Source organism: Mus caroli, unplaced genomic scaffold (genome assembly GCF_978045245.1).
Source record: "Mus caroli unplaced genomic scaffold, Mus_caroli_1 scaffold_10, whole genome shotgun sequence".
NCBI lineage: Eukaryota > Metazoa > Chordata > Mammalia > Rodentia > Muridae > Mus > Mus caroli.
The window spans coordinates 102,513,463-102,532,315 of NW_028227265.1; the positions used below are offsets into that span (position 1 = coordinate 102,513,463).

At 37.5% G+C, this 18,853-nt stretch overlaps 1 protein-coding gene across 8 annotated transcripts in view; it reads right to left on the reverse strand.

Annotated features, from left to right (window-relative positions):
• Positions 1 to 18,853, reverse strand: part of LOC110300178 (uncharacterized) — a 149,190-nt gene that overhangs the window by 26,081 nt on the left and 104,256 nt on the right. For 3 of the 8 annotated variants that reach the window (XM_085844040.1, XM_085844042.1, XM_085844037.1), the window contains exons 48-57: positions 15,816 to 15,886; positions 12,110 to 12,203; positions 9,387 to 9,415; positions 9,223 to 9,304; positions 8,248 to 8,315; positions 7,494 to 7,560; positions 6,888 to 6,961; positions 5,214 to 5,683; positions 2,810 to 2,843; positions 746 to 809 (exon numbers count right to left, since the gene is read on the reverse strand). In XM_085844040.1, coding sequence (XP_085700166.1) covers positions 746 to 809; positions 2,810 to 2,843; positions 5,214 to 5,683; positions 6,888 to 6,961; positions 7,494 to 7,560; positions 8,248 to 8,315; positions 9,223 to 9,304; positions 9,387 to 9,415; positions 12,110 to 12,203; positions 15,816 to 15,886 — 1,053 coding nt within the window. The remainder of the gene's footprint in view (positions 1 to 745; positions 810 to 2,809; positions 2,844 to 5,213; positions 5,684 to 6,887; positions 6,962 to 7,493; positions 7,561 to 8,247; positions 8,316 to 9,222; positions 9,305 to 9,386; positions 9,416 to 12,109; positions 12,204 to 15,815; positions 15,887 to 18,853) is intronic. The other 5 variants (XM_085844043.1, XM_085844041.1, XM_085844038.1 and 2 more) reach the window with 4 other exon arrangements.

Here is an 18,853-nt window from a genome sequence, read left to right on the forward strand (position 1 = left end):
ATAGGAAAGCAGTCTCAAAGACTAAACATCAGAAGAGAGAAAGCTATGATGGACATTTTCTGCACACACTGTCAAAACTCACACTAGGACCAGAAGAAAGCTTTGCCATCCTCGGAGCCTCACTCAGGGAAGACTAAGCCACCCCAATGGGCTAAGCCACTGGGTCTTCGACATCCTCATGCCTGTGTCAGACAATACACATTCACTCAGAACCTCGCTAGCTCCCTCAAGTATTCTGTAGTATTATTCTCTTAATATATACTGTATAAAGAGGAAGGGAAATGTACTTTATTAAAATACATGAAATGCAGAAAAATCTGATAAAATATGGAAAACTCATATAACAAAAACACCCATAAAATATTACCAAGAAAATTAAATCCAACTCATGTAAATGGAGGGGTAAAGTTTGCTGAGGAGCCCAAAGATTCATTATTAAAGTTGGAAATGTCCAAGTTCATATGGAGGTTAGAAATTAGCTCTATGATAGATGACTAGCCTGTCTAGTTCAGATACACAGGGCCTAGACTTGATTCTTGCTAATGCAAATGAGAAAGGAAGGGAGGGAGGGAGGGAGGGAGGGAGGGAGGGAGGGGGGAGGGAGGGAGGGAGGGAAGAAGGGGTTACATAAGAATGTAAAATATTTGGAATACTGAATTCTGAAAAATAAGAGGGACCAGACAGTTGATTTGCATATGTATTCTAATAAAATTAACTGTAAAATGTCTTTGTTTTGATAACTCACCATCCTCTGAGACTGATTCAGATAACTGAGTTACATCAACCACAGCTCTGACTTGTTTTGTTACCTAAGAGATAAATACCATTGTAAAAAAATTAAAATTAAATTAAAAAAAATTTTTTAAAGCAGCAATTACTCATTTTATACAAAGCCAAAGAAACCACTGAAGAGAAATATGTTTTTAAAACTGACACATTTTACCAGTTCTTTACGTTTCATACAATGTGTTTCATAGTTACCCTTCTCCTAACTCTTCCAAAGCGCACCCTTCTTCTCTGCCCAACTATCTTTTGTTCCTTGTTTTTGCATCCTTAAAGATCAGTGGTCTGAAGACGGGCGGGCGTGGTGGTGCAGGTCTTTAATCCCAGCACTTGGGAGGCAGAGGCAGGCAGATTTCTGAGTTCGAGGCCAGCGTGGTCTACAAAGTGAGTTCCAGGACAGCCAGGGCTACACAGAGAAACCCTGTCTCGAAAAAACCAAAAAAAAAAAAAAAGATCAGTAGTCCGATGCCCAAAACTTCTTAGGTGTGCTGCCTTACCAAACCAAGGAAAGCACTAGAGAAAGCTCTCTCCCTTTCCCAGATGCTTGCCGGATGCTGCATGGTTAGTGATAGGGTTGTGTACCTAACTCCCTTCTCCGTGTCAGAGTTTTGTCTGGCTTGAGCTCACCCAGGTCTTACACATGTAACTACAATGACTGTGGTTTCATATGTACAGCTGTGTTTACAATTTTTTTCTGTGTATAAAAGATAACAACAACAACCTCTAGCCCTTACACCCTTTCTGCTCCATCCTCTGCAATCATTGCGGAGCCCTAGGAACAAGCATGAGGTATATATGGTCCCTTTAAGGTTGAGCATTCTGCAGTTTCAGTCTCTGCACAGTAGCCTGTCTGGGGTCACTGTGTTCATCGCTGTTGTAAACAGAAGCTTTCTAGATGAAGGCATCTAGATACACTGAACTGTGAGGATAACAAAGTTATTAGAAGTCAGAGTAATACTGTGTCCACTTAGCAGCGTACTAATAGTACGTTCTTCCCTAGGGCCTATGACCCAAAGACCCTGCTAGCCACAAGTATTTTAGGTCAGTAATGGTGCTCATATGGGCTTCATCTCACAAAGTAAACTTTTAATACAATCAGAACGTGGTCATTTACTCTTAGGATGTCAATGCCACTGTTAAACACATAGGCATAGCTTCCCAGGCCATGTCATTACTGTACTAAGGTTGAGGATTCCATTTCTCCTACAGTACCTTGCATAGCACCTTTCAGCACTGTGAAAGCTAACCAGTGGGGATAAACCTTCCACTCATCACAGCTTGATTTTTGTCATGTTCTAAGACACAGTAAGTGGTGCGCTCAGGAAAATGTAACTTAAAAAAAATTTCTTTGAGAACTCATGTCATCCAAGTCAGAAGAATGTCTAAGGTCAAGAACGTAATTGCCTACAAATAGATACAAAGAAATAGGAACCTTTATTCATTGCTGCTGAGAATATTCCATAGGGGGAAAAAAAAGTAAAATGGAGCCACCTGATAAAATGGCAACAATATCCCTTCAAGATACCAGAAACTAACAACTTAAAAGCCCAGTACCAGGAATGATCTTCGTTTGGAGTTGTTAGCCAGTGAGGTACCATAGAATCCCAAACATTACAGTCTATTGCCATTACTCATGGTTGCCCTCTAGAATTTAACAGTAAAATGGATACTCTTATCAATTGCTACTTTTTCTTAGACACATTTTCCCCAAAACAGTGTTCTTTAGACAGAAGGGATTTCTATTTTTTTTTAACCTTTTTATTTTCTTTATATTTTGAGGTGGTCTTATCTGTGTCCCACACTGGCTTGGAACTCTCCATGTACTACAGGTTTGTCCCACTCATGAAAATTCCCCTGCTTTGGACTTCTAAGGGTTGGCATTCCTGATGTGTATGAGTTTGGGAATTTTTATACCTCTTCATTGTATGTTTTATGATGTATTTTAACATTGAGTTCATGAGGTTTCACAACCTTTAATATAACACTTTGAGTAAAAAAAACCTACATTTTATTCTTTTTACAATACCTTATGTTTTTCCTTAGATGTTTTCTTTCGGGGCCTATAAAAAGCACAAGTTAATATCACAAAAATGATGAACATAAAAAATAAAAATAATATATAAAATTACTAATTATTTATAGAAAGCATATCCTTTTGTAACTATCCTATTTATTAAGTATATATAGGAAAATCATGACATTACTCACATTTTGATAGACAGCAATAAACAAGATTAATTTTTTAAATAAACTTTTACAAGCAGTAAAATCTATTTGAAATGTACTGCTTCGTTCCTCACATGATGGAAAAAAATTTAGTAAGAATATTAAGTAGATTTCCAGGATCACCTATACAATTACTGTACATTAGTCTAATTATTCTAATTACTGTAAATATGTTGAACTAACTAGAATTCTGTTAGATTAAAGATAGCTTAGGTATTTTATAAAGTAAGGATCTAGACAAAGAAAAACCAAGTAAGTTGCCCAAATACGAACAGCTAGTCAATTACAAACAAGAATTCATATCTCAGAATTCTGTCTGTACAGCATGTAATGTATAATATTCTAAAAGCTTTATTACATTTCTTAATGAAATCAAAATGAAAAAATATACTCTTTTCCTGGAATAGTGTGAATAGAATCAGTTAGCTTATCAGAAACCCTCACTGGGAACATACTATGCTTCCTTGGACATACAAATTGAGTTGAATAACCACATTCCTCTCAAAAGCATCCTTTCTCAACATCATGAAAACATAATCTAAAAGCTACCAGTAAAAAAAATCTAGCCTAAGTGCCATATTATTCTCCAACTATTTTGTTTTCTACTGCCTTTCATGATAAATTTGTTTTCTCTAGAATTGACTGCACATGTCTACTACATTTAGGCTTCCTCAGTGACCACATTCTTAAACTCTGCATTGTGAACATCACTTGTCCACAACTTAAAGCTTCTTGACACGAATAGGCTTCAGTGTATAACTATGCTGTTCTGTTCTATTATCAGGAAAAATAACTGTCAATAATTAAGCCTATCCATGCCACCGTGAATGAAGGAAATCTACGAGTTCTTGATCTTTCTTCCAAAGTCAAGCTCCCACATAGGTTGCCTATTCTACATGGGCAGCAGATACAAATACATAAGAACAGTGCTGATTAGACTCAAAATATTGTATATACAGTATATGAATATATAGAGTATGCATATATATGATAATTAACAGTGGGTCATAAATTGGGGAGGTGGAGGGGACATGAGATGAGATAACGGTGGGGTTGAGAGTAGCATAGATACCATACTCATGTATAAAGTCCCTAAAGGTTTCATTAAAAATACTGAACTCACTGATAGAAGTGAAAATTTAAAACTTCTGGAAATAATGTGATTAAAGTTTCAGTTTAGGTAAAATGTACATGGAATTGGTGTGGAAATACAGTGTAATACATAGCAAAACATCTTATACATGGGCGATGACATCATTAAAACTATACTTTAAGTCATTAACATAATTTTACATTTAGCACAGTGCAGCAATTTAGTGCTAGCTACAGACTTCTGCTTCCATCTTTGGTTGTTCAGTTTTTATTTTTAATTTATTTTTATTTTATTTTTATTAGTTTTTATTTTGGTTGTTCAGTTCAGTGTTGCTTATACTTTTTATCAAAGTGGTAGGGATTGCAGTTTTTGCTTTTGTTTTTATTTTTGTTTGTTTTTTCTTGTCAAGTCGACACAAACCTAAAGTCATCTGGAAAGAACCTCAGTTGAAAGGTACCCTCCATTTCCGGGGCCATTTTGCTGATTAATGGTTGGTATGTGATGTCCCAGTTCACTGTGGATAATGTCATCCCTGAACTGGTGGTCCTGGGCTGGTAATCCTGGGTTGTTTTATCAAAGCAGGCTGAGCAAGCCACTAGGAGCAAGCTAGTAAGCAGCATCCTTTCATGGCTTCCACAACAGCTCCTGCCTCCAGGCTTCTGCCCTGTTGGGTTTCTGTCCTGACTGCTTTTGATGATGAACTATGGAACTATATCTGAAATAAACTTTGCTCCTGAAGTTGCTTTTGGTCATGGTGTTGTTTCATCAGAGCAAGCCAAGCCAAGCCTCAACCATGGAACCACTGAGTTCTGTGTCTAACCTGTATAAACAAAGTTCTATTGAATGGAGTGTACTCGTTCACATATTGCCTATTGCATTTATTGAACAAATTTGTATGCACTTCTTTGCTGATTTTGTTTACAAACCATGTAAAAGAACATCTTTTTCTTCAAATCTGGCAACCCTGATTATTACCCTTTGGATAAAATCCTTAACATTATGGTTTATATGCATTCATAAAAGCATAGAATTTGTCTTATGAAAATTATCCCAAATTAGAATTTCTTATAGGACAGTAGCAATTATCTACCATTGAATATCATGTTCTTACCGATCATGCCTTGCATTCTCCTTAGTAAGAAATCTCTGGTTATTAATTTCACCAGATCTTCTCTGTAGAACCAGTTCTTCCATTGCAGAAGCAACAGCAGATGCAGCAGCAGTAGATGTAGCAGCAGCAGCAGCAGAAGCAGCAGTAGGAGCAGCATCAGGAGCAGCAGCAGCAGCAGCACCAGCAGTAACAAAATTACCACCAGCACCAACAACACCACCATCAGTGCCACTACCACCAGCAGCAGGAGCAACACCACCAGCACCACCAACAACACCAGGAGGGGCACCACCAGAAGCACCAGAAGCAGCACCACCACCAATAACAACAGCAGAGCCACCAGCAGCAGCTGCACCAACAGAAGCACCAGCAGCAGCACCAGCAACCCCAGCAGCACTCGCAGCAGCAGCAGAGGGGTATTCATCTCTGTCTGTTCCATTGCTTTCAGGCTTCTGCATTTTTTCCTCAACCTTCAATGAAAGGACACAAGTGCATCTTGCCTCCATACTAGCTGCAATTTTGTTAAGGATTCATATTTATTGATGTCATTTTTATAGCATCAGTAACAAATGAAAATTTACCCATTGTCTACTAAGGTATTATTCCCACACCCCTGCCATTTCATTGTTTGATCCTTTTTTAATTTAGAAAGTGAAATGCCAAAACAAACAGGTGCTTACAAAATTATATGAGTCTGTTCGCTAAAACTTGTAGATTTTATACCCAGTACATTAGGTTAAATTTGGTTTAAAAAATCATATAAGAATTGCATGAGCTAGGGTTGGCAAACTTTATGTAGGGATAAATCTATTAACACTGCTGGGTAGTAGAAGCACACATCTTTAATCCATGCACTCAGGAGGCAGAGGCAGGTAGATCTCTTAGTTAGTCTACAGCCAGGGTGACACAGAGAAACCCTGCCTCGAAAACAAACAAACAAACAAAATCTATAAGCAACAATATAAAATAAAATTATTATATTTTAATGCAAAGTATATATGGTTATAGTATTATACATCTATATGAACTATCGGTATTATATCCAATTTTAGTATATTTCACCATCTACTAAAGAATGAATATAAGACTAATAATAACTACTAATTTCTTATATTGAATTAAATGTGTTAAAGATTTATTGTTTATAAACACAAAAGTACCTTTGGAAGATAATATTCCATTACAATGGGCAACCAGATTATTTTTATGTCTCTACATTCTCCTTCTACACAAACCCTGAAGTCAGCGCCCACAAAGCCTGATTAAATCTTCAACAGAGTTAGTATTGAGTGAAGTATCATCATTATGAAATAAGAATAACCCATTCCACCCTGTAACATGAGCACAATTCAGTTCAGAAATGTGATATTATCCATAATTTAAACTCTTTAATCATGAGATTCAAATTTGATCTCACCTAATTTATCATGTAAGAAGGCTTTATAAATGCAGGCAAAATCATGAGACAGTGTTTGGCCTCATGGAGCATAAAGTGTACAATGTTATTGGTGGTTCAAGGAATATTTGAAGACTCACAACTACTTAAGTTATTTAAGATTATACATTAAATTGTGACATATGTTACACAGAGTTTACAAGGTGATTCTGCTTGTTTGATGATATAATATTTAAAAGAGGAAACAGTGTTGAAGGAGATATTAAATAATGGCATACCAATGACTGATTGCTCTCGCTGCTATAACACCTGTTTAGCTCATCCCCTGATGTCATGTTTAAGTCTGACTCTGCTGAAAACATAATATTTGTAGTGAAAAATCATATACATAGTCATTGGCTTAATATGTATGGCTGAACACACACACCCATAATAAACAAAAACACAGCTCTACAATGTAGTTTACTTCAGCCTTTGATGTCCTCCCAATGGAGAGTAAGAAGAGTGGAGGCGTCCTCTTCATATAGACTTGTCCGCTACTCTGCAGTTCTGAATATTAAGACTGTCCCCTTTCACCACTCTCGGCATTCAGCAACTTTCCTTTCATTCGCTCAGTACATCTTCTTCCCCTGCTCTCTGTGGCTCTTCTTTGAACATGCTTAAAATGTAGGTGTAATTCACCTCTCACCATGTCACTCTAAACTTAAAATGTCACTTAACCCTCATGAGGTTTATAGTTTCATAAGAAGTGTGTTTTCCATGTTCCATCACATGCCTCTCTAAGCATCCAAAAGGCTACTTGGTTTAGTTAATAGACTAGTATGGCTCCTCTTGTCTTTAGTAAAGGTCGTCTGAATGACTGATATATGACATACACTTCTTACCTTCCTCTTCTCCACTTACAGTATTTTTGCTTCTTTGACCCACAGTCATGGACACCTGACCAATATCCTTTGGTTGAGGATGTTTGAAAACATGTTAGAAAAAAATGAATGCCAATAGTTATTTCTATGAACATTTCCTAATTAATTTGTAGCTAAAAATCTAAGTTTTCTACAGGTATTCTTGAAAATGAGGGAGTATATGTTACAAACTTAAAAACTTACAAACTGAATAGAGAAAATAATATATGCTATCTAGGCCATTTATTTTAAATTTTATTGGATGGTTATTTAAACTGACAATAGAATGAAAGAATGGAAATTAACAATAGTAGGAATTACTAACTTCAGAATACATGATTACTATTTGTGTCCCATAATTGAGGACACTTAAAATATGTTTTTGAATGTATTAATTTCACTTGTTTTTCTATAGAACTAAGTATCTAGAGAAATTACAGTGACTAAATCATTTTATTAACATGAACACATATGTCATAAAAGCAATGTGATATATCAAAGGAAACTCAAAAATAATAAGGAAACCTACTGGACACATCCCAGGATAATGTTTAGCTACCTAAAAGCTACTATCAATTCTAAGTTCAAATTTTCACAACTAGCTATTTTCTTCTGATGTTTTTAAAATTAATCTATTTCTATACAGAACATCCTTAAACCCTAAAATATAAATTTATTTAACCTATGGTGATTTAACAAACTATTAGTGTAAAAATAAATTTGAGTATTTACATACAACTGACTGAATATTTTCATAGGCCTGAGTTTGTTTCTTTTCCTTTGATTTCACTTGTAAGTCGGTTTCTGGCAAAACATAAATATATTTACTTAAAAAAAGAAATGCCAATATAGTGTATGAGTCTTTGTAATAAAAGGAAGAATATTAAGTGAGTTATACAACAAAAACAGACTCAGTAGGTCATATTTATATGTTACATATTCATGTATATATAGTAAAAGTAATAAATAATATTAAAATAACAACTTGAAAAAGAGTAGAAGCAGACATGGAAGAGGTTGGAAGAGTTGGAAGAATGAAACGAACAGGGTGAAGTGATATCACTATACTTTAATTTAAAATGTTATTAAATATAATAAAAAATAATTACACTAAACATTCAAATTTTACCTTCCCAGTTAAAACCTCCAATTAAGCTTAATTTTCAATTTGACATTCACTGACTAATAAAATACACATAGTTATCAAATGTTCATTACAAATTGCTATCTCATTATTTAAATTTAGAGGTCTTGTATCCATGATGTTGTTCATTTTGTTGTTTTTAAAACAGTTTCTTTGTGTGTAATTCAGCATCACTCAAACCTCCCATTCATGAGGAATCTTTGCGTCAGCCCAGCAAAGAGCTCCCTAGATACACATGTGAGTAATTTTTGAGGGAGCATCATTAATCTTTTAAAAGTAAATATTTTAAAACTTGAACTCCCATAAACCATAAAGAACACTGTGTGTCCACTGTGGACATATTAATGCATACAAGTTGAAACACCTGATTATAGCTGGCAATTACAGAAGCTGTCTTCAACTCACAGGCAGCTTGCTATGAAAGAATGGTGGTTAGGATGATATTTGAATGTTTTACATAAAATGAGTCCATCAGATTAGAAGAGCCTAAGAATTTGAACTCAAAGGCAGATCACATCAAATGCTCATAGGCGCTTATTAAAGAGAAATTCCCATTTCTAAATCTACCTGGCGTGGATGACATCTCATGATTCATTTCTGGGTCTTCAACTGGTACCGAATCTTGCTTCTCAGTGGCAGTCTGTGTAATCTCAAAAGGAGATATTTAACCATGTTCGTGTAAGTCCAATATTGTTAGTTAGTGAGACCCAATAAAATGTAAACATTATTACCTTCAATTCAGGATATTCATCAGAAGAGTCTGAAAAGCCAGAGACAGGTAACTAATTATATATTAACATGACAAAGTCAATCAGAATTTTATACAGAATTAGAGTAGAAAATCACCACCATATTTATCTCTGGAAACATTGCCCTTAAGACTGGGGTTCCATTCATTTTCACGTTGCTAGTTCTGTCTCATGAGGACAGAAACAGCGTTGAAATCCAATGGAAAAAAAAAAAGAATGCTACTAAGAAAATATAGATACCAATGTGGTATTTAAAATTAATTGAAAGGAAACCGGCCACTATACTATGGTTTTGCCACGATATTATAATCCAGGAAGCAAAATCAGTCATAAATGTTCAATGAAATGTATAAATTATTTGTCTTCAGAGAAAAAAATTTACAATAATTGTCTTGCATATTTACTTGTAGAATACTTACACATAAAATGCTTCATTTTTGCATGTACTTGGGGAATATTATTAGAAATCTCCTTCATTTCCTCTAGTTTCTAGAAACTTTTAATAAACACCTTGTAGAAGGTACATAAACACAAGCTACAACATAAAGCCTTTCTTCCCCTAATGTACAAATGTCACAATAAAATATAAGCCAATTTTTCAATTATCCAATTTTCAATTATTCAATTTTTCAATTTGAAATTATTAAATTTCTACATCTGAAGTCACAGTATGATATTTAATAGAGTACAAGTTTAAAATAAATAAATTAATGAAGCACAGTTAATTTTTCCATAATTTCATTGGCTTCATGTGATGTGAATTACCCTAGGTCTTTCACCACTTAACAAAATTACTGAGACTCTAACTATCCAAACAAAACAGCTGAAGCTGCCACTTTCCCGTTCATGGCATTGAGTTTGAGGGAGCCTCACTCTCTCATTCATTGTGGACGAGAGAAATGAGTGGCTGAGTGTAACCACTTCTCCCTATTATTACCCCCACGCCCAAGGATGCCTCTGATGTCAGTGAAGATATAGCAAAGCCATCTTCAAAATGCTCCCTGGCATTTCTTCACCATCGATCCCAAGTTTTCATTCAGTATTTCTATCTTTCTTCCTCTCCCATGGGTAGTTCCTTCTCATTTTCAAGATAGTCTGTAGGGTGTTCAACTTTACAGTTTCCATTTTATTTCTTTTAGTGACTTAACCTCAAAGTGTTTCCCTTTTTTGTGCTCCTTTCTCCCAGATAGAAACTTGATTAGAAACAGTGGCAAAATGTGAGCTTTCCTTTGTTATTATGTATCTTGACCACCGAGACTTCCCTGTGCTGTACAGTTCCTTTAATAGGATCACACAGACTATGCCTGTATGCCCTGAGAAGTCACAAGCATATAATCCGGGAGCCGCTGAATCAGAATGTGAGCTTTATACAGGGATCCCAACAGGCTGCTCATAAGCATGAGAGGCTTGGGTCAACATGCAGTATCCTCCAGATTTGTGTAAATCAATTTTACATTTTGGGATCCAGCCTAGGTTTCTTCCCCCCTCCACACCCCCTAGAATCTTTCTCCCACAGAAAAGCGACAATTATCCCTATCAACTCTGAGCTGTTGGTGGCATTCCTGGCCATGTCATAACTAACTCCATGTCCTCATTTTGGTCTGTGTGGAAATATCCTGTCACGAAGCAACCCTTGACAAAAGCACCAACTCATGTACATGTATACACGTTTAGGTTTACCTTCTATAAATGAAAAGCATTTCTGTGTGGCCTGGTAATAACATCCCTTCCAAAAAGAGAGGAGGAGAAAGACTTGATTTACACACACACACACACACACACACACACACACACACACACACACACACACACACATTTTCATACCTGCCTCAGAGCGCATAACCAAGCAACTCCCAACCAGGTGATCAGGTGTAGCCAGTCACACAGCACCTAGAACACCTCCCTATGTTAATGAGATATCTCAGTATCCTAGCTTTCAACCAATGATCTTGTCCCTACGTGGATATTCTCACCCCAAATCTAAATAGCTCTTGGCTCACCCCTAATAAAGCGTATGCATTCAAACCAGTTCCAAATAGAGAAATGGGCAAAAGCTAAGATCATCTCAGAAAACTGCTTTAAAGATCCTTGAAGAAGGCCTCCAACTAAAAGCCATGACACTAAGATTCTCAGAGAAGGTCTTCTCTCTCCCCTACCTACCCCCAGCTACTCGCTCCCAACCAGACTGGGATCCTGCCCCGTTACCGACTCTGCTTCCTCCTCTCAGCCTGGTGTGCAGCCGTGTCTGGACACCCTGAGAGGAAGAAAGCAGAAGACTCAGAACCACAGTGTTCGTCCCAGACTCTGCTTCACTCCCTGCCTGGCCTGGCAGGCAGTGGTGAACACCCTAAAGGAGAAGCAGAACCCAGAATGGCATCTCCCCTGCCCTTCTCCATAAATGCAAGCCTGTCATTCCCCCAACACCTTGTGGCCACATGCCCCACTGTATCCCCCTACCTCATTCTCCTCTCTTTAGTTCTCCATAGATGACCTTTTAAAGCCTCATCCCTTTCTCTTAAATACCCTCATTTCCTGAGATAGCCCCCTTAAAAACGCATATACTTAAATCATACTTAGGCTGTCTCCGTGGTTTTCTCAATTTAACCTGCATTTGAAAAGAGTCATTGTGCAAACATTTTCCCAGGTACTTTCCAGCAGTGAGGAGAATTTCTCAGCCCTCCTCTCTCATGAAATACAGCTCTTACATGTCATCTGAGCCGCTTTTGTCTTGCCTTTTCTTTGATTTGTCTCCATACATACACGAACACTCCACTTTCGCTGAAGTCGCTCCAGGATATGCTGGTAAATTTAATATCATAATTAACGGAATAGATTTGTCCCAGTTATTTCTGCCCCTCTACCCCCCAAACTCAATTTACACCTTTTAAAGCGATAGCATTTTTTTTAAGTATTGAAAAACTTCAAGGGGAATTCTCATCTGTGCTCTCCAAATCAATTTTTCTTTCACTGTATTTCTGATGACATAAAATGGGCACAATCATCAAATGGTCCAGTACCCACATGTATATGGGCAGCAGAAATTGAACTCATGGGGTTAGTAAGAAAGTGTACAGGAAGCTGAGAGAGTTACACAAAAGAGAACAGCTAGAGGGAGATGCTGGGGTAAATACAATCAAAATACAATGTATCTATTTATGAAATTCACATAAGAATAAGTAAAAAACTGTCATACTTAAATGACCATCAAAGACCAGAGGAGACATGTAGATATACAGAGCAGCCATGATTTCTATGATCCACAGCATTGAGCAGTATAGCAAGATTTCTGTAAGGGTGCAATAGTGACACTCATATCTTGGTGGCAACCAAAAGCTGTCTAATTGGATTTAAAGCCCAGTCAACAGAAGACAGATCATGCTTGGTACTGGGAATCTAGCTGACTTCCCAGGGCTAGAGAGACTGTGACCTCAGAGGAGACCATCTATAGTCACTTTTTAGTCCAGTGTAATTTCTAAGTTTAATTTGTATTTTTGTCCTTGTATACAAACACAGGAAAGGGCAACTTTTACCCTCTCCCATCACATTCAGTTTGAAATTCTCAGTAAGGAAGACCTTCATACAATATGTGATATTTGCATGTTTTTATTTATCCATAATTTAAGGAAAAATTTTCCTCATGGCTAGGTCTTTCTTTCCAATCTACTTTCCTACTCAAGAAAATCACTCAAAAATATTTCCATTCCTAAGGAGAATGTATATTCAGCATCATATAATATATTCTTTTTCTTATAAATCTCTTCTCTTAAAATAAACATGTTTTCTGTCTTTAGATTCTAAATATGTAATTATATTTCATAAAAATTGGAATATAAGAACATGTTTAAACTTATATTTTAAAAGTGCTTAGTACTTTGTGTTTTATTTATTTATTTTTATTTTTTAATGCTTTTAATTGACTCTTTGTGAATTAAAAACACCCGTGGAAGGAGTTACAGAGACAAAGTTTGGAGCTGTGATGAAAGGATGGACCATCTAGAGACTGCCATATCCAGGGATCCATCCCATAATCAGCTTCCAAACGCTGACACCATTGCATACACTAGCAAGATTTTGCTGAAAGGACCCAGATATAGCTGTCTCTTGTGAGACTATGCCGGGGCCTACCAAACACACAAGTGGATGCTCACAGTCAGCTATTGGATGGATCACAGGGCTCCCAATGGAGAAGCTAGAGAAAGTACCCAAGGAGCTAAAGGGATCTGCAACCCTATAGTTGGAACAACATGATGAACTAACCAGTACCCCGGAGCTCTTGTCTCTAGCTGCATATGTATCGAAAGATGGCCTAGTCGGCCATCACTGGAAAGAGAGGCCCATTGGACTTGCAAACTTTATATGCCCCAATACAGGGGAATGCCAGGGCCAAAAGAATGGGAATGGGTGGGTAGGGAAGTGGGGGGGGGGGGGTATGGGGGACTTTTGGGATAGTATTGGAAATGTAATTGAGGACAATACGTATAAAAAATATTAAAAATTAAAAAAAAGAAAATGTAAACGAGGAAAATACCTAATAAAAAAATAAATTAAAAAAAAAAAGAAATCATGGCTGGATAGGATTTGTGGTTACTTTCTTGTGTGTTTACTTCTTGTTTACTTGGTAGCAAACTTGGTATGTGTATGTGTGTGTGTGTGTGTGTGTGTGTGTGTGTGTGTGTGTGTGTGTGTGTGTGTGAAAAACAGTAACAAAGAAAAAGAAGCCATGGATTTGAAAGGGAGCAGGGATAGGAGAGCATGTGGGGGCTTGAAAAGAGGAAAGAGCAAACGGGGAAAGTGTTGTTATAGTTTAATTTTTAAAAATAGAAACAAATGAGTAGAAAATATGAAGTGTCACCTGAGTGCTGGTGCATATCACACAAGCCTGGTAATCCAAGGTCAGTCTTGGGAACTCAAAAGTGGGAGGAAAGAATGAATTTCACATAGTTGTCATAACTTCTCAACATATGCCAACACACGTCATGTTCACAAACACAGTAATAACACATTTTTAAGTTAAGATAAAGGATTTATCTGAAATTTTGTTAAATCACTGAACCATGACAGTCACTGGTTGCTACATTTTGTTGTCCATATTTTGTAAGAATAAATGTGATGGGTATACTACTTCTTGCCTCCAGAAATAAACAAGATGCTAAGACAGAAGTGGATAGATATGAGCCAGAATTCACTTTGTCCACAGGTCCTTCCCCATGAACTCTTTCCTCATCTTTGTTGGGCAGTACAGCAGTCATGTTAAGAAAGTCCTCAGGCAACAAAGGTGGCTAAGTGGGCAAAAGAACATGCCATGAAAGCATGAGGAGCAGAGTTCAAATTCCAAGAACCCACTTAAAATCCTGATGCACAGTAGTACTGTTTATAGTCCTAGCACTTCTGCAAGAACATGGGAGACTAAGAAAGGAGAATTACCAGAAACTCTAGAGCCAGCTATTCTGGAATTCCCAATAGAAAAAGACTAAAGAAACCCTGACTCACCAACACACATATTGCAGTGTATGTGTGTGCTCACATCCACATGCATGGATGCACACATAAACATACTGCGCACTCAGAAACATGAAATACACAGACACACAAGAGATACACCTGCAAATGACCTTCACTGAATTTAGACTTCATGTCTCTCAGCCCCGTGTTAAAAAGAGACCTCAGCATCTTTTCTGTGATGATGTCATCTGTGAATTTTACATGAAGCAGTCACAGTGTTTGACACTTCCTTTATTGCCCTGGAATGATATAGCACAACATCCTAATCTGTTCTATTCAGTAACTGGAAATTTATCAAGATCATAGCAACCACAGATCATAGTTATAGTAAGCACAGCTTCACCATGAAGGAATCAAGCAACGGTTGCTGTCCAATAGCAAGTTATTATTTGGAAAAGGTGACAAGGACTCGACTCAGGACACTGTCATTCTAATCCTGGGTATCCTAGGGATCCATGTACAACCCTACTGCTTCACACACTGGGTGTATTGAAGACAAGTGCACTGAACAAATGAAGTAAACGCTTATTTGCAGGCAACAGGAAATCTAAGAAGAAATGACTAAATGGAGATGACAGTGACTTCACATTAATCATGTCAGCAGTGGTAAATACACATAACTTAAACATTTTAGTGATAAGTCAAGTTTAATCTGCTTTGTAAATATGAAATGTGGTTATGGTATTGGACAAAAAACCAGAAATGAAATACTGTGGAAAGCTACCAAGAATGAGGGTTAGGCATTAGTCACTATAGATAGTTAAAAGATGCCTTACTGGAAATAGCTTGCAAGGTGTTAAATTATATATTAATTTATCACCTAGTGATACTCCACATTAGTCCACAAAGTAAGTGGACCTGGATTGTGATCATTTTTTCCAAAAAGAAAAACAATATCTAGTCACATACCAACTGTGGCTTCTTCACACTGCTGTGACATCTTGAATGTTGTTCTGATGAAACTCGTACAGTGGGTTCTACTAAAAATTTCATACAAGTGGTTAAAATTAACAATCTAAACAGTCAGAAAATGATCATCTATATAACCAGTCATTGGAAATCAAGGAGAAGAAGAAGGAGGAGGGGGGAGGAGGGGGAGGAGGAGGAAGAGGAAAAGAGGCAGAAGAAGAAGAAGGAGAAGAAGAAAAAGAAGAAGAAGAAGAAGAAGAAGAAGAAGAAGAAGAAGAAGAAGAAGAAGAAGAAGAAGAAGAAGAAGAAGAAGAAGAAGAAGAAGAGGAGGAGGAGGAGGAGGAGGAGGAGGAGAGGAGGAGGAGGAGGAGGAGGAGGAGGAAGAGGAACCACCACCACCACCACCAAACCACCTTGGACATTAATTTAAGAATTAAACATTTAAATTAATGAATATTTATTTACTGGTTTAGGAAATGTATACAACTATCAAGAATTCCATATACCAAATAGATATACACTAGGAGGCACATATGTCAAAAATGCATGCAAAAGCTGTCCAAGTAAACAGAAATGACTACACACACAGAAACTAAGTTGATGATAATGTGGAGTCACATAAAGCTACACTACATACTATTTCTATCTGAGGAGAGGAATTTATCAAAGATTTACTTTCCTACAAGTTCTTACACATCTTTATGCAAACACCTTCTTCCCCATATTGCAAATGTGTTTCTCTACTATTTTGACACACCTTTTCTTTTTCCTAAAACTCAGCAAAGGATGTGAAGTCTTTCTGGATTCTCATTTTCCAGGTCAAAATATACTTTTCTCTGAACTACCTTAGAATTTTATCCTTTTTCAAATGTCTCCTTTCCATTTGAAGTGTCAGTTATTTCTTTAGATAGCTAATTTTTTACTTCTGGCCTAAAATTGACAATGTTCATACCACCTTTTTTCAGTTTTTAACTCTATTGTTATAATTTATTATTATTAATCATCATCATCTTATCATCACCCTCATCATTACTGTTATTATTTTATATGTATGGGTGTGTTGTCTGCATGTATATCAGTTACCATGTGAGTGACTGGTGACTACAGAGCACAGAATTAGGTATCAAATCACATAGAACTGGAGTTACACAGGGCTTTAAGCCATCCTTGTGGGTAATGGCAGTGGAGCCAAGTGCTCAGAAGAAACATCCAGTGCTCTTTATAAAAGTATCTTTTATTTGCCTGATGAAATGGTCATCTCAGAGGCTTACTGCTGAGAAGTCCACCCTTTCTCATTCTTTCTGAACTCTGGCTGTCTGCTTCAACAGACATTCTGGCCCAAACTACTCTTCCTTTTTTATTATTATTATATTAGCTATTTTCTTCATTTACAATTCAAATGCTATCCCAAAAGTCCCTTAAGCCCTCCCCCCACCCTGCTCTCCAACCCACCCACTCCCACTTCCTGGACCTGGTATTCCCGTATATTGAGGCATATAATCTTTGCAAGACCAAGGGCCTCTCCTCCCAATGATGGCCAATTAGGCCATTTTCTGCTACATATGCAGCTAGAAACACAAGCTCCGGGGGTACTAGTTAGTTCATATCATTGTTCCTCCTATAGCGTTGCAGACCCCTTCAGCTCCTTGGGTACTCTCTCTAGCTCCTCCATTGGGGGCCCTGTGTTCCATCTGATAGATGACTCTGAGCATCCACTTCTGTATTTGCCAGGCACTGGCATAGCCTCACAAGAGTCAGCTATATCAGGGACCTGTCAGCAAAATCTTGCTGGCATATGCAATTGTGTCTGCGTTCGGTGGTTGATTATGGTATGGATCCCCAGATGGGGCAGTCTCTGCATAGTCGTTCCTTCTGTCTCATCTCCAAACTCTGTCTCTGTAACTGCTTCCATGGGTATTTTATTCCCCATTCTAAGGAGGGACGAAGTATCCACACTTTGGTATTCCTTCTTCTTGAGTTTCATGTGTTTTGCAAATTGTATCTTGGGTATTCTAAGTTTCTGGGCTAATAACCACTTAACAGTGAGTGCATATCATGTGAGTTCTTTTGTGATTGGGTTACTTCACTCAGTAACCCAATCCCAAACTACTCTTCAAGCCAATTGATTCTGTCTTCTCTCATTTTCTCATTGAATTGCTCTGCTTAGCCTAAAACTAATTTTGGCAAGTTGTCCTAATCTTCTGGCTTCTTCTTATTCTCTGCCTTCAACTGCCTCTGCTGACCTGCACTAAACTGCATCAACTCACAAATAAATTCAACTTCATTGCACTGACTCCCCACTGACTCAACTCCCAACTCTCTCTCTCTGAACTGCTCTTAAATAGCTTTTCTTTTCTGTGTTCTTCTCCTGAAAGTTGAACATATCCTATCTCTGACTCATTCTGTCAAATCTTTTTCTGATTCATCACTTTGTCTGTCCCCCAGTTTGAAGTCACTTTCAAACATGGTGTACTGGCTATTTTTGTGTCAACTTGACACAGCTGGAGTTATCACAGAGAAAGGAGCTTCAGTTGAGGAAATGCCTCCATGAGATCCAACTGTAAGGCATTTTCTCAATTAGTGATCAAGGGGGAAAGGCCCCTTGTGGGTGGGACCATTCCCTGGGCTGGTAGTCTTGGGTTCTATAAGAGAGTAGGAGGCAAGCCAGTAAAGAACATCCCTACTACTTTCTTCTATAAACTTTCTTCTATAAACTAACCTGACCTACACTGGTTGGGCTTAAAGGGATGTACTAAAGGTTTCTCTGAAGTCTGGCCAGAGTAGCCATGTTTCTGGATTAAAATTCCTCTACAACTCTTAACCACTGAGCTATCGCTCCAGCTCTTATTTGGGTCAGTATGTGTGTGTGTGTGTGTGTGTTTAATCACTATCTCATTTACTTTACTCAATAAGTGTTCACTAAATTCTTATTGGTTCCTGCCCTGGAATGTGTTGGACACAAATGTTTCTGTGATGTTCATACACAGGTACTGCCTAAGGTGATTCCTGAAGCTTGAGAACAGGCAAGTGAGGAGGTG